Below are 22,836 nucleotides of genomic sequence, written 5' to 3'. Positions count from 1 at the left end.
TCAGGCTGGGGACACCAGCTGGCTGAGATGGAAGTATCTCTTTGGACAGAAAAGACACAACAAACTGAATGACAAGAGGGAATGTAATGTCTGAGCCTGTCTTTATGGAGGCGATGGGAAGGTGTTGAGGACAGGACATTGGGATGGAGCTAATGCCAAGATCAGGACCAAAGGGCTGAGTTCCAAGAAGGAAGGGACGGGATCAAAGTCAGAAGAACGTTTGTGGCATGAAGCTGCCACAGTGATGGCTAACACAGAGTAGGCAATACTTCACACCGGCCACTGTGCCAAGCGCTTCGCAAGCTGCCTTAGTTTGCATTCCCCAGGAGCAGAGCCTGAGTCCAGGATTCCAGGGCAAGCAGTTCATTTGGAAAATGGAAGAAAATGCTAATCTTGGAGTGGAGAAATGAGGCCAGGAAGAGAAAGCCACCAATATAGTGTGTGATGGAGCCAGCTACCAACAGGCAGCTGTGGCTTTATCCCCAAAAGTTACATTAGGAAACGTGTAGAACACACACAGACTGACCCCACGGGAGGTGGGGGGGGCAGGGAACCACGACATCTACACACCAACTCCACCAGCCGGTGGTGCAGGGCAGCTGCAGGGCGGCCACTCCCCAGCCCTTCTGGCTCCGAAATGCCTTCAGGTAAATGGAGGGAGAGCAGACACGGACATACAAAGTCTGCCATTGCTCAGGGAAGGGAGTCTGCCCCACATACATTGACACGTTTAATCCTCTCAACAGTCCTGCGAGGTAGACAGGAATATTATTATTATCCTCCCTTGATCAGATTGGAAAATGAGACAGAGAAGTAACTTAACAAAGGGCAGCGCCAGGATGCGCAGTCACGCGGTCGGGCTCCAGAGTCCCTGCTAAATGGGCTGTGCTTGGAGGTGATGAACTGCCCGTCAGTGGAGGCATTCAAGCAGAGGCCTGATAACTGTAGGAATGTTCAACAGGGGATTCCTAATGGGACAGGGACTAAGAGACCGCAAAGGTCCTTTTCAGTGGAAATCCATGATCTTATGAAGAGGTGGAGAAGAATCGGAAAAACTGGTCCAGCCGAGGGGACTCTGACACCAGAAGAAGGAGGTGGGGGGCCCAAAAGAAATCTCTGCTGAGTGAGTTTTATAGCGGGCCCCTGGCCCCACACCTTAAGCGGTTTTCTCCCCCAGGACGAGGCCGGCTCCAGCCTGCATGCGTCTCCTGGACTCAGGGTTCTCATCTGCAAAATGATGGAGGTGAGGGGACCCGTCTAGAAGGTGCCTCCACTGCCAAAGGCCTGTGACTGTGGGTTCAGGCAAGGACGTGGCGGCCAAGCCTGGGCTTCTAGAACAGTCCAGTCACTCCTGCTGCAGCAGAGAACAGCACAGTCTGAACCACAAACAAAGTCTGGATTATGGCATCATTACGACATATTGAATGTTTTCTTCATTCAAGTGCACAGCATGTGGCACATTGATTGTTAATCAAGTATCTAGAAGAAGAGGTCCCACGGGTCCTGCTTCAATAAATAACTAATTTTCAATTGCCAATATTTTCTTCCATGCGTGAAAACTGAATTGCCACAGTTCTTTAGAAGTTAGTTTCTTTAGAGGGTTTTCCACTCCCACCCACAAACTGTCCACCTCGGTACAGCAGGTCCCAGTGCAGCTGGGAATTCCAAAGAGTGGGTGTGGCCTGAGAGCATTCCCGGGTGTGTCACCCTGAGACTGTGGCTCACCTCCTTCCTTCCCGGGAACCTTGACCTGGGCTACCTCCCTTATCTGTGGAGTCACGTCTTTGCAGCACCTGAGCTTGGGCATAAAGACTTTTAGTGAGTCCATGCAAGCCAAGCAAAGTACAAAAGCGACTGTGCATTCTCGAAGAAGACACGAGACAGGACCACGTGGAGTGACTCAGTGTCAACCCCAAACCTCAGAACAACACTGACAAGGCCACGCAGGGAGAGGCTGCAGCTGTTACAACTTGGAGCCACGGGCCTCCTGACCACAAATGAAACCTAGTCAATAAGCATTTATTGAGTACCTGCTGGAAGTGCTGACCAGGCACTAGTACCGTCCAGAACTTTGACCAAAGGCTGTACCACCTCCGTGGGGTGCACGATGGGACTGCTGTTCCCGTGCAACTGACAAGGGAAGAAATCCCAAGAAATTCAGGGACTTGCTTTAAGGGCATCACGTCTATGGCAAAGTGGGGACTAGGGCCTCCTGCTTTTCAAGGTCACATCATTCCCCACCACATGCACAACCACCAGAGACAGCGTGGTTTACTAATGCGAATTTTAAAAATACTTTTAATCAATCATTTCTTTTCTTATTTAAAATGTACAATTTGATGGTTTGACATATGCACACATCCATGATATTATCAGCACGATGAAGATAATGAACATTTCCATAATTTCAAAAGTTTCCCCCACATAACCACTGATCTGTTCTGTCACTATAGAGTAGTCTGCATTTTCTACAATTTTATATAATTAAAATAATACAATACGTATTTTTTTGGGGGGGAGTCTGGCTTGTTTCATTGACCAGAGTTACTTTGAGACCCATGCACAGTGTGGCATGGGGCAATGGTTTATAACTTTGCTGAGTAGTGTTCCATCATGCGGATATTCCATAATCTGTTTATTCCTTCGCCCAGGGATGCTGTGTCCAGCACTTGGCCATTACCAATAAACCTGCTATGAACACTTGTGTAGCAGGCTTTTATGGACATGTGCTTTAATTTCTTTGGGTAAACACCTAGGAGTGGAATGCTGGATCATAAGGGAGATGTCTGGCTTTTTAAGAGACTGGCAAACGTTTTGAAAGTGTCTGTACCATTTTACATTCCTACCAGCAGTGCGCATGAGTTCCAGTTTCTTCATATCCTGGTCAACACATGATGTAGTTAGTATTGTTAATTTCAGGCATTCTAATGGGTATGTCATGGTATCTCACTGTGGTTTTAATTTGTATTTCCCTAATTACTAATAATGTTAGGCATCTGTTCATGGGCTTATTTACAATCATATGTTTTCTTTGGTGAGGTATCTGTTCAAATCTTCTGCCTACTTTAAAAACTGAGTTGTTTGTTTTCTTTTTTATTGTGCTCCGAGATTTCTTTATATATTATACATTTATACCTCTGGATACAAGTCTCTCTGAGATACATGATTTTCACATAGATGTCACATCTGGCACATCCGTGTCTGTGGCTTGTCTTTTCATTGGCATAACAGTGTATTCCAAATAGTAGAAGTTTTTTATTTTGTCAAAGTCCAGTTCATCAATATTTTCTTTTATGGATTTTGCTTTTGGTATTGTTTCTGCGTAACCCAAGCTCACAAATATTTATCTGCTATGTTCTATTCTATAAGTTTTATATAGTTCAAGGTTTTAATTTAGGCCTACGATCCATTTTGAGTTAATTGCTGTACATGATGTGAGGTATAGATAAAAGTTTATTTTTTTCACTTATGAATATAATTACCACAGCATGTTTATTGGAAATACTATCTTGTCACCATTCAATTGCTTTTGTCAAAAAGCAGTTGTCTGTCTGTGTGGACTTATTTCTTTATTGTGTTCCACTAATCTGTCTGCTACAACACACTCTTTTGATAACTGTAGCTTTATCATGAGTCTCGACATTAGGTCATATTAGTCCTCCAACTTCATCTTTCTCAAAGTTGTTTTGGTTAGTTCTTTGCATTTCCACATAAATTGTAGAATCAGCTTGTCAATTTCTACTCTCCCCACCCCCTAAAAAAAAATCCTCCTGGAATTTTTATTGTAATTGTGTTGAATCTATAGATAAATTTGGGGAGGATTAAGCCAACCTTCCTTTCCTAGAATAAGTCCCATTTAGTCAAGATATATTATTATCCTTATAACACATCATTGTATCCTATTTGCTAAGATTTGGTCAATAACTTTTGTGTCTATGTTCATCAGGGTATTGGTCTACAGCTTTCTTGTAACGTCTTTAGTTTTACAGAATAATGGTGGCTTCATAGAATGAGTTGAGAAGTACTCCTTCCTCTTTCATTTCCTGGAAGAATTTGTATCAAATTGGTATTATTTCTTCCTTAAATGTTTGGTGGAATTCACCAGTGAATCCATTTGGGCCTGAAGTTTTCTATGTGGGAAGTTTTTCAACTACCAGCTCAATTTCTTTAATTGATATAGGGCTATACAGGTTATGTATTGCTTAGTGAGTGAGCTTTGGCACTTTAGCTCTTTCGATACAGTGCTCCCCTGTTTCCAAGCAGATATCAACTGACCAACCCAGAGAGAGTATTTTTCTAAACAATCCGAAGATCACTCTAACCTCTCTTGCCCAACTGGCCTTGTAGGCTGTGACGCTGCCCAGGATATGTGCAGCCACAGAGTGAGAGAAGGAGTGACCCTTACCCCAGGAAGGCAATGGGATGCAGAGCTTTGACCTCTAGTTCCTTTCATTCTCAAACCAACACATTGACCGGGATCTTGGCCTCCATACCAATCGCTGAACTTGAAAAGTTTTGCTTTATAAAAGTGTGTCCATACATCATTCGCGTGTTGGAGCCAATGTAGTCACAGAATCGAGTCTTGCCAATCAATGCTCAGGTACATGCACACCCTCCTGCATCACGTCTCCCAGGGGTTAGCGCTGGAAGCTAACCACATCTCAACCAAATCAGGGACTAAACTTTCCAAAGTCTCCCAGTTGCCACTGGGGGGCACAAAAATCTCACAGCTGTGACTCTCCCTCAAGGCTTAGGGCAGAAAGTCCCCTTTCTCAGAGAAGGAAGCCTTGATGTGGCATTGGGGAACATTCTGAGCCATTAAAAGGAAGTTTGCATGGCAGGCACAGAGGGTATCTGAGACCCAACATCTGTGGTTTCTTCTTTCTTCTCTAGAATCTCAACTCTGTTTCTCTTGGCAAATATTTGGTTTATCTCCACAAATGTTTTGCCCTTGGTCTCAGGAATCACCACATAGATGTAAACAGCAGTGAGGAGGCAGATTCCAGCAAAGATGATGAAACTGTAGGCCCCAATGGCCTCCTAGGCCACAAGACAAAAAAACAAGAGGAAAGGGAAGACAAAGAAATGACAGGGACAGTTCTGGGGGGGGGGGGGGCTTTGTGAGTCATGGAGGAGTTTCTGAGTGGCCAGTTTTACTTTTACTTCTGGAAGAGTGAAATAGTTAGAAAATTGGGCCCTGTCCTCATATCAAAAATGATTACTTAGCCTTTTCACAAGAGCGATGTTATGTCCTCTGGCCTTGAGGCATGGAGAACGTGGAGTTGATGTCCACACCTCCAGAAGCAGAGGAAGGGGGCAGCAGTAAGGGGATTTGTTCCCTCTCTCTGGCTTCAGCTTGCTTTTTATTGCCTTTGAACTTGGCAGACCACAACCGTTCACAATTTGAATGAGAGAGCTCCTCTTGGTACGTGGGAAACTGGCATACTCAGAGTTTGGCAGAGGTGGTGCCATGTGTTTCATGGACCTTGAATGTGTCTGCCAGCCACCCTTGTCGAATTAGCTGATGTTCTTAGTGAGCTGGACAGGAACCACTGCTTATTTCCTGGAGCCCCTCCTGCCTTGAGGGTGTGCAGGGTGGCACAGGGAATAGGGCAAGAGGCCGCCCACCCCTGCTTCCCTCCAGACATCCCCACTCACCTGAATGGAAGGGAACAGAAAGCCCACGATGAAGTTGGTGAGCCAGTGCACTGCCCCGTCCACCATGAAAGCGGCCGGCCGGGAGGATTGCAGGAAGATCTCAGTCCTCACCACGGAGGGGACGGGACCTCGAGGGCAGGAAGCACAGGACGAATGGAGTGGAGAGGGCCTCGGAGGCCCCTACCCCCAACCCCAGACCCTTTGGAGCACAGCCTGTACCAGACTGCCAACAGAAGAAGCCAGAGCACCAGTTTCCTCTCCCCTCTGGCTCCCCCTGGGTTCACCCACAGCTGCGTGGTGCAGGGTGGGGTCAACCTCCTTACGAAGTTCACAAAGAATCCTTTCTTCCCTGGTGTGGGTGTCATTTTGAAAATCTCAGAGACAGTGAAAGGGAGCAGAGCTCAGTGAGCTCTTTGGCTTGGGAAGTGCTGTCCCCTTGTGGTAGGTCTGGGGAATGGCAAGTGCCCGAGGTCGGCGCCTTACCTTGGGTCTGTTGCTCAACCTTTTTCCTTAAGGAGACTTGTCTAAACTGTCTAAAGCCATTCCCCCACCCCGTCCCCGCCCCCAATCATCATCACTCATCCAGTTTTAATACCACAGACACACTGTGTATCTGTTTATGTACTGTATGTTTATCTATGACTTTACACATAAAAAGAATAAGATCTCTCCCTGCCCCCAGCCAATTTCCGACCCTTGGGAGTGACAGGACCACACTGAAAACGCTCAGTCTCAGTGGATGGCGATGGAAAGGCGTTCAAAGCCCCCGAATGCGCTGCCCTGGGAACATCTAATGTGAAACTCGTACAATCCAGCGGGGAGGGACCTTTCTTCACCGGTGAGGGGAGTGTCCTATTCGCCCTGTCCTGCCTCCCGCCTCCTGCCTCCCCTCTAGGGGACCCGGAGCAAAGCAGACCCTTAGGACCTGGCTCACATGTCACACAGTCCGGCATCTGATCCCCAATCTGCCAGCACATCTGATTAACCACGTTCTTCACTCAGGAGCCCGAGACCCGGAGAAGCTCAGCGGCTTGCTCTGGCGACACAGGCAGTGAGGGACAGAGCCCTAGAACCCAGGTCTCCCCCACACACGCCGGACCTCTTGTTCCTGGGCCCTCCCACCTCCACATACAGGGCACATGCCAAAAAGCCCACCTGAATACCCTGAAACACGACTGTATGGCCTCGTTCACAGCTCTGTCCCCCATGCATGGCACAGCACAGGAAAGCCGGTATCTATCCCATCAGTGTGTGTTGAATGGATCAGTGCCTTTATTTTCGTACTGTAACTGGAGGTCAGGGGACTAAAGGCAACTGAGCATTGGGCCGGCTCTGGGCTTGGAGGCTAAAGCGAGCATGTAGAGGGTTTGGATGGAAACCGAGGTGCCCACCGTGGGCACTGGCTGGTACGAGGTCCCTTTTTGCAGAAGCTCAGCTCTGAGGCTGGGCACCTCTGGGAGTCACAGGAGATTGGCGGGGCCCAGGCCTGGCTGTGGCACTGGCTGGCACTTAGTAAATGTTTGTTGATTGAGTGAATGTGACTTGCCTTTGAGGAAAAGGCGAACTGAGCTTGGCCTTCAAGTGTGGGTGGGGTTTGTACCAGAACGGAGGAAAAGATAAAGGGCACATAAGCACAGCACGAATCAAGAGCATGGGATCATTTGATAACTATTTGTCCAGATACGACGTGCTGGGTAGGCCCTGGAGGGGGTCCCGGGGTGTGCACGTACTCACTGGGACCGATGGAATGTCCTGCGATGTAGGTGAAGACACAGATGACGCCAAGGTAAGACAGCTCCGTGACCCTGCTCTGCGGGGAGAGGCATGGTGTCTGTGCCTGACAAGGCCCGGCCTGGGACCGCTGAGACCTCAAGGCCAAGACCCCACGTGCAGATGGGTCCACCTGGGGTCCCGCCCTCCCGCCACAGGTAGGAGCCACACCTGGATTTGAGCACCTACGTGGGCTTCAGGGGCTCTGTGGACAAGAGCACAAGGAAGATGAGAAGAGGAAGTGACATCCAGTTGTAATTCACAGGCTTCCACAAGCCTTTTCTAGTTGAGAGTAATGTGACAGGAAGTGCAGCTCCCTTTTTCTTTTTTTTAATTTTCTACCCTTCACAATTATCAACCCACTTCATCTCCATGACGTTCCTCTGAGCGAGGATATTATCATTTCAATCCTACAAGTGTGGACTCAGCGCACAGAGAGCCTGAGTGCAGACGATGAGGATGCCCAGTCCCTCAGGGGTCAAGCAACGGCCGAGTCAGACAATCGGCAGGGCTGGTGCTGGCACCCAGATGCTGCACCAGCTGAGAGAATCCCCCCAGAAGCCATGGAACCAGGAGAGCTGCCAGGCCGTCTCTGCCCCCTACAGCCAGGGCAATGGCCGGCGCAAAACCAGGTGCAAACTTAAACTAACTGGGCGTGGAACTGTTTCACTGCAGTTATGAGAAGGGCTACGAAGGAGTAGGTGGCACAGCGCTGCCATGAGGTGGGCCAGGAACACCTCTCTCCATGAATTGTCCAATGGAAAATGACAGGGGAGAAGGACAGCCTCCAGAACAAAGGATGACATGTGGTGAAGAGCTAGCTGAGGCTTCTAAGCAGAGGACGGACAAGCTCTGATTCACATTTCAAGAAAGACAGCTGTGGGTGGCAGGGCAGAAGCAGGTAGGCAGCTTGGGGTCCACTTCCAAACTTGACTCAAGGGAGGGATGGCTGAGGCTGGAGGGGCCGTCCTGGACATGGTGCCATGTGGCCATGGTGCCACGTGGGTATGTGTTCAGGCAGAGCCGATAGGACTGGCTGATCGGTTGGATAGAGGCAGTAAGACAAAAAGGGTTGCCGGGGACACCACCAAGCTTTCCCAGACGTAACTAGCAATTCTCTCTGCAGATAATGTCTAGTTCTATTTACTTGTTTTCACTTGCCTAAAGTTCCTACAGGTTCTGCTAAACATTTAGATGAGTTTTAAAGTAAAAAAATTAAGATCTTTAAAAAGGAAACTTTAATTAAACCAAGACAGGACTGTCACTAGTATTTTCCTCGCCAGCCCTGTCCTTTGCTTTCCGCCAGCCCTGTCCCCAACAGGCTCCTGTGTCATTCCCTGAACATGGCCAGTTGTCCACCTGATGGTCAACTGATGGTCTTTGCTCTCGGCCAGGAATTAAGGGAACGTCATTACAGAAAGGACAGCTTGGAAAAGAAGGAAGACACTGTCTCTGAATTGCAAAATAACCTCTCTGCAGCTTCTCATCTTGATGTATGATTGCGGTTCCAAATATACAGTTTTAATTGAAAAGGGTTTCTGTCCGCTGGCGCAGCTACCACAAAAACAATGGCAAAGAAGTAAGGGAGGATGTACAAGATGCAGGTTGTCTTCAAAACAGTTCATGTTATGGCCGTCCTATGTATTTTCAAAATGTTCATAGCACACAGGTAATAAATATAGGCTGAGAAAAATTACAAATTAAAATGATGTATTTCTTGTTTTGGGAGAAAACAAGAAAGATTGTGTTCCAATCTCACTCTGACCCGATCTCCAATGACTTTATATCCTCTCATATTACTGTTTATTTTCCCACTTCATTCTGATCAGGTCTCCAAGATATTTCTAATATTAGAGACCAACATACATGTTGACATGTAGTCAGATTTCAAGATGAGAGCTCCGCCTCCTTTTGCAACCTGGGGCGTTATTTTCACAACACGTTTATAAATCAAACCATGCTCACTTGTGTTGTCCCTGCTCTAATTAAGGCGATTTCCCTTTCTCCTATCACATACAAACACATGTGGTCCATGGTTATTATCCTAACGCGAGTTTAGTCTGTCGTCCACACCAACTTGGTTCTCCTTTTCTTCTACTCCTTGAATGGAATGACTTCTGATCTCCCTTCTCTTATATCGACTCTCGCTCATCATTGGTGGGTATTTTCTAGTGCATTTACATACTGAAATACCTATTTTGTTGTCAATTCTTCTTGTTTCTCCTTTACGTTATGGTTAGAGCGTTCTATTTAGTTACTTATCTACATGTCTGCGTGTCGGTGAGGGCCCTGTAGGACCAGGCATTACAAAGTACTTGCAGTGTAGGGGTGTGGAGTCAGACACGGCTGAGAACCAGCCTGGTCTCTTGGTGCTGGTTCTGTTACAGGGGCCTCCCACACCCCTGCAGGCTTGGGTCCCGCTCCACTTCCCTGCGTGGTGGGGCAGGGAAATTAATTCAGACCTGGAAGAGGAGCGCCAGCATCAGTGTGAGGCAGGCCGAACCGCAGATGCCGTAGCCGACCAGCAGGAGGCGCCGTCGCCCCAGCCACTCAACGGTGAAAGCCTGGAGGAGAAGGGGAGAACCTGAAGGGCTTGATGGCACTGGGGACGCCCCGAATTCTTGGACCCGGTGCCGCCACTCCTTCTTCCAGTCCCTCCCTAAGGGCCCCTCTTACCTCTGCTGCCTACTACGTGGAACATAGGCTGCTTATCTCGACGTGAGTTTGAGTTCACGCCATCAGACTATACCACGGCCCTTCCTTGTTTGTCTCAGTCACCTGCAGAGCCCTGGAGCTCGACAACCTGCACCCCTCAACCCCGCCCCACTGTCATAACCACACTTTCTAGTTTCTGTATTTGATGCTGTGACATCTTGGGACCTGCTGACCTCTGGAGGGACTACCGTGGTTAGCCAATTTCTAGACACAGCAAGCAAATCACCGGTGAGCGTGTCTTTCATATGAAACCAACCCATCCAGAACCCGCACCCCAACCACCTCCTCTCTGGGCTCTCACGCTCAGGGCCACTGCCCGCTGCCCTAATCACACAGGGCAGGTACCAGACAACCAGGGCAGCCTCTGTGCCCAGAGCCAGCTGAAACCATTCAAACCGGCCAGTCCTGAGCCTGCTCACCCTGTCTTCCTGTTCCTTCCCACGGAAACCACAGGAAAGGCCTTTGTCCACACACACACCCCACCCCGGCTGTCCCTGGTGCTTCTCCAAGTGGCCCTGTGTCACGTGGCCTACCCCTCTCTCCCTCCTCTCACAGTTTGGAACTGTGAGTGACAAACTATCTTTTTAATGGCAAACATCTGATATGTTGGCCTCATCATACCTGAATAATAATAAAACCTACATTCTAAAATAGCCCCCTCCCACTACCTGCTGCTCCAATTCATGCAATGGCCACCCAGAATCTGACCTCGCATTGTGAGGGTCCCCATCACCCCACCTACTTCCTTTTCCACTTCCTGGACATGCACCTATTTTTTAGCCTGTAGCTTCTCGAATATTCCACACAGACGCCATGCTCCTTCTGGCCAGTATTGCTTCCTTTCCTCTGGTTCTGACACCATCTCCAGTTCTACTCCATCCCTACACCAGCGTCAACCACACGGCCACACTGAAGGCCAACTCAGTGCCAGACCTTCCACGATCACTTTACGCATGTCACTTCCATTTCTGCCAACAAGCCTACAGATGGGATTATCACTGCCATCCAGTGAAGCCGGGCAGGAGCAACCCCAGCCCTGCACACACAACTTAGAGCAGTAAGGCCACCTTCCATGCCTGGTGCCCCATCCCCTTCCGACCCCCAGGCAGAGAGGAGGCTCCCCTGTCTTCCTGGCTGGGGTTCTCCAGGTAAGATGACGAGGAAGAGGGTCCTACCTAGAGTAGAAGGGTTCTGAGGATGGAGGATGGATCTGCCCTAGAGGAAGAGGGGAGGGGCTAAGGGAATGAGCAGGAGGGAGGGTGGAGAATGGGGTTTGGGGCCTCACTCCTGCCCCCAATCCTCCCATCACTCCTGCTGTTCCCCTTCACGTCTCCCTCCCACCCTGCTAAACCCTCTGAAAGTTGATTGGGCCTTAAATTGGTTCTGGGGAAAATGCAAATAAGTAATAAAAAGCTTTCTAAAACATCTTTAACCTCACAAGTAACTCAAGAAGTAGGAATAAAAAAAAATGTAAGAGGACCGGCCCGGTGGCTCAGGCGGTTAGAGCTCCATGCTCCTAACTCCGAAGGCTGCCGGTTCGATTCCCACATGGGCCAGTGGGCTCTCAACACACACATACACACACACACACACACACACACACACACAAAGGCAAAAAAAAAATGTAAAAAAAAAATAAACCCTTTCTTAAAAAAAAAAAAAAAAAAGAAACTTAAAAAAAAAAAAAAAAAAAAAAAGAATAAAGCCACTGTGAGATATTTAAAAAAAAAAAAAAAATGTAAGATAACCACTGAAAAAGTTCTGGAGAAAAGAATGTCATGGTCACCTGACTTTGTTCATGAGCATACATACTTTTTGGATTCCCTTTTTTAACAGCGTATGCAAGAAGGCGTAAGTGGTTCAGATTTTAAATATAAAACTATGTAGTAACAGTTTTACACCAACAATAAATAACACCTACATCAGCATAATGGGTATTGCAATCACCGTAACCATTCTGCAAAGGAAGAAACTTGGATTTGAAGGTATTAAGTATCCAGGTCAAGGTCACACAGTGGTAAGTATGTGCACGTCCAGAAGTCCATGTCCCTCAGGTGACCCAGGACCTGTGCCCCCAGTGCCTCTCAGTGGACTCTGTGGGGCTCCTGTCTGCCTGCAGAGCACCTGCTTAGGGCCTTCCCTCCCACCCCAGGGGAAAGGACGTTCCAGGTCACTCACCGAGATGATGGTCATCACAATGTTGACCACGCCAGCACCCACTGTGACGTACTGGGAGTGAGCAGCCTCTACTCCAGCGGATGTGTAGATCGTGTCTGCGTAGTAGTTAATCTAACACAGAAGCACAAGGGCTGTGAGGACAGGCTTACTTTTCCTGCTGCCACAACAGTCTTGACATCCCAAGGGACCTCTCTTGGACAGGAAGAGGGCAGTTGCTGGTGGGACGAAAGAGCTGTGACCTGGAGTCAGGAGACATGGGATGGAGCCTGGCTCTGCCTGGCACCCCAGGTTGTACAGGTCCTCCCCCCTCTGGGACTCAGGTTCTGCACCTGTTATAGGGGAGCTGGACTAGACGACTCTAAGACTTTTCCCTCCGTCGCTTTGTTAGTCTACTATCTCAGCCTCCACAGAATGACACCTTGCCCTATATTCTGGGCCAAGCGAATCCCAAGCTCAGCTTCTCTCCCAGCCCAGGGCCCAGGACACACAGCCCTTCCGAAAGCCACACATGCTGTTGCCCACTCAGCGGCTCCTGCCAGAGGCTGTCTACCACTCCCAACATCACTTGTTAAACGTGAATGTTTAACATTCACGTGAATGTTTAACATTTGCCCTGAAGGCCTGATGCCACCTCTTCCTGACACTTTACTTGAGTACCAGCTGGATTACCCACCCAGTCGCAGACATTTATGGAAGCAACCCCCAGACTCCCAGAATGTTTTTCAGATCTCCACCCTTCCCTCCACACCACCCATAGATCCAGTTACAGTCGAAGAACCGTGTTCACAGAAAGTGGTGCCACCAACGGTCGCAGATGAGTGAGTCCAAGGTGGCACGTGATCCAAACTGTGTTCACTAACACCTCCCGTGGGAACCTGAAATTGGTTCTAGAAGGTCTCCAGCTCATCTCAGCCAGCTAGTCTCTTGAAGAGAGGTGAAAGGACTATCGGCAGGGGACATTTTCTCTTGGGGACTGGGAAGCAAAGAAAAGGTTCTGTAGCAAGAGAAAAGTGAGGCTGGCATGAGGGAGAGGTAGAGTGGAGAGACAGAGAATTTCCCTGGTTCCCTCGAGACATTCAGTCCTCGCTTCTGGGCTGCTCCTGATGGATGCCCAGCTGTGTCCCTGGCCTTCCAGGGCTTGAGCTGCTTCTGTAAATTAAGTCTGGTTCCGCTTGAGCCTCTTCCAGGGACGCGTTGCTTCTTGCAACAATAACATTCTGGGCAATAAGGTGCAATTACCTGGCGGCCATGTATTTGGGACTCTGGCTTATCCCAGCTACTGAGGAGCGAGCTACATCCACTGGCTTTTCACTCTCATTCCTCCTGGATACGGAACTCAGCTTTGCACACTTGGAACTTTGCAACAATACACACACTACAGTATTCATGTGGATACTGTTCTTGATAATTCAGTAAACGTTTGTTGGGTCTAATACAATCAAGTGGCTTTCAAGAGGACCGGAAGTTCTGGGAGAGAACCTTGCTTGGATACCGCAGTAGCCCCACCGCAGGGCTAATCACCCCTCCTTGTGACCTCCCGCCGACTGCTGGGCACACTGGCCAGCCCTTCACGCCCGGCGTACCGCATTGACCCCGGAAAGCTGCTGGCCGGCCATGAGCACAATGATGGAGATGAGCTGCCATCGCAGAGGCTGGAAGGTGAAGAGGTTGAGCACGGACAGGCGGCCCTCAGCCTTCTCGGCCTCCGCCTCCACACGCATTTCCTCCATCTCGTCATCCACATCAGCCCAGCCTCTTAGTTTCCTCAGAGCTGCAGGGAGCAGAGCGGCCTCATCTCATTGCTGATGGCACTTACCCATGGCTGAGGGAAGCCGGGGACAGCTCCCCGTAAGCTTGGCCCACCTCTGGCCACAGGCTGTTCTCCCAGTGTGGAATGCTCACTGACCCCAACTAGGTCCCCAACATTGGGATGGTGTCCCCAAGCACAACCACACCCACCCTGGTCAAGCTCTTAACTTTCAACACCCATCAGCCGTGATGTTGACCATGGCCTTGTCTGCTTTCTCTGCTGGACCATACCCCAGAGCTTCACCACCTCAGTTCTACTCTCTCCCATCTGCACCTGTGTCTTGGAGCGCTTCTCCCCATCCTGTCACCTGCCTGTTCTCTGCTTTGAGACGTTTGGGCAGGTGTGGGAGGTGGCAGGGAAGAGAGAGGGTGAGAGGGTCTTGACAGAGCAGCCTGTATCTCCCGTACCTTGCCGAGCTGTGTTTTCATCTCTTTTCTGAATCAGGGTGTACCGTGGGCTCTCAGGGAAGAAAGGCAGAGAGAGCAGCTGTAGCAGCGCAGGAACCCCCGTGAGTGCCAAGAGCACGGGCCAGCCTGGAACAAACCGACACCAAGAACTGACTGCCAGGGATCCCTGGGGGCTCTGAGCACGCTCCAGCTGACCTTCCCCATGTCCCAACTCTCTCCTCTTACAAGGTCACTTCCCATGGCTTTCCAGCCCTCAGTGAGAGCCAAGGACAGCAGGGTTCTAGTCCTTGTCAAGAAGTGGCTGCCCAGGACCCAACCACACAGGGTTTCCACATTTTAAAATGGAGAAAATAATTACAATTTTAAAACGATAAGTTATCAGTTCCTTTTGCAGGAAGAGCATTGCTTTTCTTAGGAACAGTATATGATTTAAAAGTGTGAGCCCTAGAGAAAATGAAGCCATGTCTTGTTGCTAATTTTACGGCTACGAATGACCTCTCTCTCTCACTAGTCTGGGTAGGGGGCGGGGGTGGCCAGCACAGCGGCTGTGGAAGGTCCTTCCGGAAGGAGCGGGTTAGGCAGGACATACTGATTCAGCTAACCCCTGCCAGCTGTGATGGGAATTGGATGATTGGTTTACCCTCTCCACACCTGTTGTGTCATCAGTAAAGATGATGAGATGACGGTGATAAGAACACAGCGCCACACCCAGCGTGGTGAGGGCTGGAAGGGACAGCGCGCACCAGGCATCAGCGCCAGGCGGCTCTGGGCAGCAGCCAGCCAGCATGGCTTCCTCCAGGTCCCCTTCCATGAACAGAGCGCGTAACGTTCAATGACACTGGGGCAGTCTGGGAATCGTTAGAACTAATGACCTTTCATTGAGCACCTACTGGGTCCCGAGTCCCTTCATCGTACTTTGGGGACAAAGACATAAATCCACCCATTAAGGAATTTGTGTCATTTGAAAATGTTTATGGAAAAAACAAAAGCAAACCCCGCTGCACTCACTTTCCCCAGTGACTGTTTCACCTCTTCTCCTCTCTCCTAAATGTCCACCCTCACCCCTTCCCCCACCCTCACCCCCACCCCCCATTCTCCCCCACCCACCCTGCCCGCTCTCTAGCAATGGGCTTGCCTCTTATTTCATTGAGAAAATAGAAGCAACCAGAAGAAAACGTCTACAAGCACCATACCTAGCCGGTAACAGTTGTGCTGTGCGCTGCCTGACGGCCCTGTACCCATTTCCCAGCTACTGGCTCATTCCTAGAGTCACCACGTACTGTTATTTCTCCCAGCTGACAGAAAACCTCTCCTCTCCAGCCCACTCCCCCTTCCAGCTACCACCCAACTTCTCTCCTCCCCATTATATTAGGTTGGTGCAAAAGTAATTGTGGTTTTTGCTGTTATTTTTAACCCTTTAAACCACAATTATTTTTGCACCAATCTAATAGTAAGACTCCCAAGAGTTTTGTATGCCTCTTGTCTCCTAGTCTTCTCCTTCTATTCCCAAGCTCTATTTGCCCCCATCACTCATCAAAAACTGTCCTTCTCAAAGCCACCTATGTCATCAAACTGCACATTGCTCAACCCAAAGATCACCTCTGGAACTCAACGGACTTGCTCCGCCAGTGACATGGGCACAGCGGAGTGAACGACTGGACCCAGTGCCTGCAGCCCCCATGTGGCCCCCATACTCTCTTCCCGTTGACCTTGGGGTGCCACCAGTACCTGTAGGATTGCCCAGGATGGGCTGCAGGCTGAAGATCTGCGCTAGGAAGATTCCCACGATGACAAAAACTTCAGTCATTGTTCCCAGAGTGCCCCTAAGGTTTTTAGGAGCCAACTCTCCCAGGTACATGGGAAGGGCACTGTAGGAGATGCCTGGTTCCAGCAAAACAAAAATCAGGAGAGAAGCAAAGAAATCCCAGCCTCCTGTGACCTGGGACCTGGGACCCTGAGACTTAATTCAGTTCCATCTCATGATCCCCGAGCTTCATGGTGTCAGCACTGCTGATAGGCAGCTTGCTCAGCCCCCACCTCCCTCCAGGGAAATGGAAATGGACCATGTGGGCTATTTAGTTTGCAATTAGGAGGAAACCCTTCCAGAATCCTCAGACTCCCAGAGGACACTGGCAGGGTGTGAGAAGGATTTCCTCTCCGTCCTAGTCGTAGAGCTGGGGCCACCTGCCCTGGTTAGTGGGACTTAAAGACAACTCTCTGACTTACTGTCTGACTTTTCTAAGGCACAGATTACTTGTATCACTTTTTTAAAAATAGAAGAAACCGCCGCAGGTAAGAAATGGGGCTCCCCTGCTGACCAAGGCCCCAAATTCTGTATTCCTTTTCCTTTAAGCCCTCGTCTTCAGTGTACACCCCATGGCCTCCTCAGAAGACACCTTGTAGAGCCTTATCACTTACTGATACTTCAAGGTAAAAGTGTGGTGTTTAAAACACATTTTTAATTAAATTTATTGGGGTAGTTACTGTTCAATAATATTATGTAAATATATAGTATGACAGCTGTATACTCTCTTGTGTGCTCACCACTCAAAAGTTACTAAAGATCCTTCCCTGAGAGGTTTTGTTAAATAAGGGGAGGGGAGAGAGAACATGAGGTTTGCAAGGGCCTGGAAACAGCGAGGAGGATGCCCGGAAGGGAAATGAGCCGGGCAGAACCAGGAAGGCCCTCGGCTCCCCTGCCCCAGCCTAGACCGGCGGTGCTGGGCCTCAGACCCTTTCCCGCTTGGGGAACCTGAGCATGGGCTTGGGGCTTCAGCTGTTACTCCAGGTACCTGCACAGACTCCCACCACCACTCGTGAAAAGATGATCAGCTCAAAAGCCTTGGCCACTTTGCTGACTCCCATCAAGATGGCAGGGATGATGGCGAAGATGTTGTTGATCAGCAGGGTTCCCTTTCTGCAAGGACAGCAGAGCCCAGAGGGCAGGGGGCTGAGGCGGCAGGAGCTCTCCTGACACCAACTCCTATTCTCCAGGCAGCCATTACAAAGGGCGGGCATGTGCCTGAGAAGGCTGGTGGCCAGGAAGAGCAGGAAAGCCAGGACCACCAGACAGAAGTCCCAGGTTGGGTGGGGTGTGGGAACATGCTAGCAACTGGAGCTGACTGAGAACAGAAGGGAAGGAAACAGAATGAGATGCCTCCACAGGTAGGGAGCCTACTGTCACTGGTGGTATTCAAGCAGAGACCAGACTAGATGAAGATTGCCAGGGGTGTGAACAGGGGCTTCCACAACAGGGGGATACAGAGTTGGACTAGGTGATCTCTCAGATTCCTTCCAAGGCTGAAAACCCATGAGTCTATGAAGGAGAGGTAGGGGGTGTCTGAGAAAGACAACTATGCTGTCTGTCCCCTGCCTGTCACCCACAATCTACCCCTCCCTTTCAGTCTATGCTCTGTGCCCCCATACTGGCTTCCATCAATGGCTCCCTTAACCCCCTCACCCTCTTTGGCTTGGGTTTTGCCAGAGGAAAAAACAGTGGGGGATCCGGAAGGAATGGGGTGCCCCAGTTGTGGGGCAGCTGCTGGCTTCACCACTCTGATTTTCCCACACTCCACTCAGCTTTGGGGACCATCAGACCCCTGAATGTCACAATGTGCTGAACCACTCAGCCAGGGGGTCGGGCTCTGATGACAAGAGTGGGGGTGGGATTAGGGGGTGAGGGGGTTTTAAAGAGAAACCCAGAAACCCCTCCTGAGGGGTAGCATAGAGCACTGTGAAAATTCTCTGCCAGGCAGCATTGGACTGACCAGACATGCAGACTGGCTTTCTCAGACCCCTTTTCTCTCCTGGGGCAGCTGTACCCCTGAGAGAGCGGGATCAGAGCCCAAACTCTGAGAGCAGGGGATCAGCCAGCCCTGAAGCCAGAGAGAACAAACTGTGTACCCGAGCCAGCCCTCCCCCAGCGCTTCCTACTGACCAGGAAGCCATCGTTTAGCTCAGGGCTGTCTGGACCCCACTAGGACCAGGAGAGCTCTAATGCATCAGCCAGTCTCAGGGTTCTCATCTGCAAAATGATGGAGGTGAGGGGACCCATCTAGAAGGTTCCTCCACTACCAAAGGCCTGTGACTGTGGGTTCAGGCAAGGACGTGGCGGCCAAGCCTGGGCTTCTAGAACAGTCCAGTCACTCCTGGTGTAGCAGAGAACAGCACAGTCTGAACCACAAACAAAGTCTGGATTATGGCATCATTACGACATATTGAATGTTTTCTTCATTCAAGTGCAAAGCATGTGGCACATTGATTGTTAATCAAGTATCTAGAAGAAGAGGTCCCACGGGTCCTGCTTCAATAAATAACTAATTTTCAATTGCCAATATTTTCTTCCATGCGTGAAAACTGAATTGCCACAGTTCTTGAGAAGTTAGTTTCTTTAGAGGGTTTTCCACTCCCACCCACAAACTGTCCACCTCGGTACAGCAGGTCCCAGTGCAGCTGGGAATTCCAAAGAGTGGGTGTGGCCCGAGAGCATTCCCGGGTGTGTCACCCTGAGACTGTGGCTCACCTCCTTCCTTCCCGGGAACCTTGACCTGGGCTACCTCCCTTATCTGTGGAGTCACGTCTTTGCAGCACCTGCGCTTGGGCATAAAGACTTTTAGTGAGTCCGTGCAAGCCAAGCAAAGTACAAAAGCGACTGTGCATTCTCGAAGAAGACACGAGACAGGACCACGTGGAGTGACTCAGTGTCAACCCCAAACCTCAGAACAACACTGACGAGGCCACGCAGGGAGAGGCTGCAGCTGTTACAACTTGGAGCCACGGGCCACCTGACCACAAATGAAACCCAGTCAATAAGCATTTATTGTGTACCTGCTGGAAGTGCTGACCAGGCACTAGTACCGTCCAGGACTTTGATCAAAGGCTGTACCACCTCCGTGGGGTGCACGACGGGACTGCTGTTCCCGTGCAACTGACAAGGGAAGAAATCCCAAGAAATTCAGGGACTTGCTTTAAGGGCATCACGTCTATGGCAAAGTGGGGACTAGGGCCTCCTGCTTTTCAAGGTCACATCATTCCCCACCACATGCACAACCACCAGAGACAGCGTGGTTTACTAATGCGAATTTTAAATGAGAATAGCACACCTCCTGTTTACCTGCCACATTTGTCAACCAGCAGGCCAACTGTCAGTGACCCCAACAAGCCGCCCAGAGGAAACATGGACACGGTGCAAGACCACAGGAGCAGCATGACCTTCTCGTCCATGAATGTTCCATGCCGCTCGAAGTAGGTATCATTATAAAATGACTTCAAGACCTGGAAAACATTGCCCCATCAGAATACTGGGCAACTCATGAGAGAGAATGAGGTAATATTCTCAATTGCCTGTTGTTATTGTTCTGAAGGACGCTTCTGCCAATACCCCTAGGGTGTCACAATTGATTCTCTGCTGTTACCTGAGAATGAAAAAGCCTACTGTACGATGGGCGAGATGAGGAACCAGGCTGCACAGAAAGGGGTTAAAAAAATTCACTTTGCAGGGCCTTATTCTGCAAGAGGCAACATAAATATTATTAATTGTGTGACTTTGGACAAGTTATAAGCCTTCGTTTCCTCATTGGTTATAGAAACGATATATACCTAATAGAGAATTTGTGATCATTCAATGTGATATAGTGATGGTACATGGCTTAACCTAGAAAAGATGTCACATCCATGGTAGTAATTATATTACTATACGCCATGAGCAACTACTGTAATACCTCCTCTAGAGCAAATGCTGAATAAAGTATAGCTATAAACTGATGACACCGATTTTTAAAGTACAGCAGAACTTATACACCCAAGTGAATGGCAACAGACACTGGGTCCTGTCCTTGCCCTTTCAGGGGCTTTTTCCCTGCGGTTGTCCCCTATAGGTCCTGCATCACTGGTCCTTCCTTCTTTATTGCATCCTTCCCCTTAGTGTACAAACATGACTCCTGCCTTATAATAACGTAACATGATCCCCTCATCTCTCCTCACTAAGCTTCATATTTTGCTCCTCTGTGCCACAGAATTCCTGCAAAAAGCAGTCTATCCTCACTGTCATTCCTCAATCCCCCCATTCTCTTTTGAACCCATGCCAGTCAGGCTTTTGCCTCCAGCTGTCACCTCAGCTGCTCTTGTCAAGGGCATTCATACCCTCCATGAGGTCAAAGCCAGTGGTCAGTTGTCAGTCCTCATCTTGACTTATCAGTAGAGGTGTCCTTGCCTCCTATCTTTTACTAGGCTTTGGGGACATTTCCCTCAGGTTCATCCCACCCACAGGGGCTCCTTCTCTTTTTCCTTTGCTTCCCCCAACCCCAATTCCAATCCCTAAATGCCCCAGGGTTGAGTCCTTGACCCCATTCTCTCTGCCATCCGCAAGTGGCCCTCCCAGGGGAAGGGCAGTGGGACTAAGGCCCAAAGCAACTGGGCAGTGAATCCAGGTTCCCCCCACCCCACCCTAGCCCACTCCCGTGTCCCAGTGTACCTGGAAAGGATGAAACTCCAGGGAGAAACAACCCTAGTCACCCCCTAGTCTCCAGAAGCAGGCATCCAGGGAATGCTTGGGGGAGATGGCGGCCTCCGGAAGGGAGATGGCGGCCTCCGCAGAGGAAAATGGCGGCAGCCTCCCAGTCACCTTGTACCTACCTTGTGCGGCGTGTTGACCACGGCGATGTTGTAGCCGTATTGGAAGGCCGAGCCAAAGGCTGCACTCAATGTCGCCAGCACTAGTGTGGGCTGGAGCCTCTGGAGGAGATGAGGGACTCTGGGGGGTGGAACTTAGGACTTCTGGAAGCGGGGTTGAGGCTGGGCCGGAAGTAGGGGACCTCAGGCTGTGCTGGGAAGGTGGAGGTGGTGGCAGGTGGGGGGCGGCAGCCCAAGGCTGGGAGTGGGCTCTCAGGGGTCTGAGACGTGGGGGGGGGGGGAGTGTGCACGCATCATTTCCGTCCCTCGACCGCATTCATTCCCTCCTTGCATATATATCTGAGCATCAACTATGTGCCTGGCCCTGGATGGGGGGGGGGATGCTTCAGGAAAAGGTGCAGCAGTGCATGCCCTTGTAGAGCTTACATTCTAGCGAAGGTAGGTGGGGGAGGGAGGGGAGAACACACAGATAGGAGAATTCCAAATAACGATGATGCGCTGAGGACACTAAAACAAGGTAACAGGAGGGAAAGAGGGGTTGTGTTCGGTAGGGTGGACAGAAAAAGTCTCTGAGGAGGTGCCTTTGAGCTGAGCCCTTAATGGATTAGGGGGAGCAGACTGCGAGCATCTGGGGGAGGAGTGTTCCACATGGAGGGAGCAACAAAGAGAGACCCTGAAGCACACATGTGGGTTGTCTTTCATTCCAGGGCAGGGATCAGGAAAACCAAGGCAACTGTGCTTCCATGGCTACCACAGCACCCAGGGCAGCTCAGGGGAACTGGCCCCAGAGCCAGAGTCTGAGGAGGGGGTGGCAGAATTGGGGCAGGATCTGTGGCTGCCTGAATCGGTGCCTCCCAGGACTCAGCCTTTCCTGGGTGGGGTGGGCATCTCCCTCTATTCAGGTGAGAAACTAGCTGGTCTAGAGCCAGGGCCCCTGGACCATCCTCCCACCCTTCTGCTTGCCTGTTAACTGCACCCCTGACCAGCTGCCTGACTGCCAAAAGCCCTTAGGCCCGTACACCTGGGAACCAGAAGTGCAAGATGCAGGATTCAGTGGCTGGGGAACAGGACGTGGGCAAAGGTTGGAGGGAGGGTGACATCTCCAACGTCATTCAGTCTCCCACACTTCATTGGAGCTGGACTCAACCTCCCTCTCTTGTGTCTGAGCTGTGTTGGTTGAGGAAGCTGCTTGCCCCCTCACTGATCTCCCAGGGCTGGCGACACCCAGGAAAGGCAGGGACAGTACTGTCCTCTCCTTGCCAGAAGCACTTCAAAAGCTTTCCCCTCCCTCCACAGAACCTTTCTCCCAATGGGAAAGGGACAGTGACAGTTTCTTAGACTCTGGCACTTACCGCCTCCCTGGGTGGGGTGGGCGTCTCCATCCTGTTCAGGGGAGAAACAGGTGTGCTCCCAAGCAATACCCGGGTCCTGCTCAGTGCCGACTGCTTGCCCAGGACCAGCTGTTTCTCTCCTCAGCCTGTGTGGTTTTATTACCCTCTGGCCTCTGGACCCTGCTGACTTTCCCCAGGAGCACATTTTCCTTGGATGTGCTGATAAGATAAATTTCACACACAGCATGAATTTTGTCTTTGCATCTGCCAAGCCCCAAACCAGAACCTCCTCAATGGCACCAAGGAGGGGAAAAATCACTATCTGCCATTAGTCCCT

The 22,836-nt window shown here is 50.2% G+C and overlaps 1 protein-coding gene across 1 annotated transcript; it reads right to left on the bottom strand.

Annotated features, from left to right (window-relative positions):
• Positions 1-2,324: 2,324 nt before the first annotated feature.
• On the bottom strand, positions 2,325-22,550 carry SLC2A7 (solute carrier family 2 member 7; the record flags this gene model as incomplete). The annotated part of the gene is made up of 12 exons (XM_081058076.1): positions 2,325-5,040; positions 5,659-5,786; positions 7,393-7,468; positions 9,891-9,992; positions 12,322-12,432; positions 13,905-14,092; positions 14,539-14,664; positions 16,267-16,419; positions 17,331-17,455; positions 19,652-19,812; positions 21,172-21,270; positions 22,521-22,550. The coding sequence occupies 12 exons, from the start codon at positions 22,548-22,550 to the stop codon at positions 4,819-4,821; spliced, it is 1,521 nt and encodes a 506-aa protein (XP_080914202.1). The 3' UTR covers positions 2,325-4,818.
• Positions 22,551-22,836: the final 286 nt, after the last annotated feature.

The sequence above is a fragment of the Rhinolophus hipposideros genome, assembly GCF_964194185.1.
Source record: "Rhinolophus hipposideros genome assembly, chromosome: 8".
Lineage (NCBI taxonomy): Eukaryota > Metazoa > Chordata > Mammalia > Chiroptera > Rhinolophidae > Rhinolophus > Rhinolophus hipposideros.
Note: the sequence above shows the minus strand (reverse complement) of the source record. Positions and strands in the feature narration are given on the sequence as shown.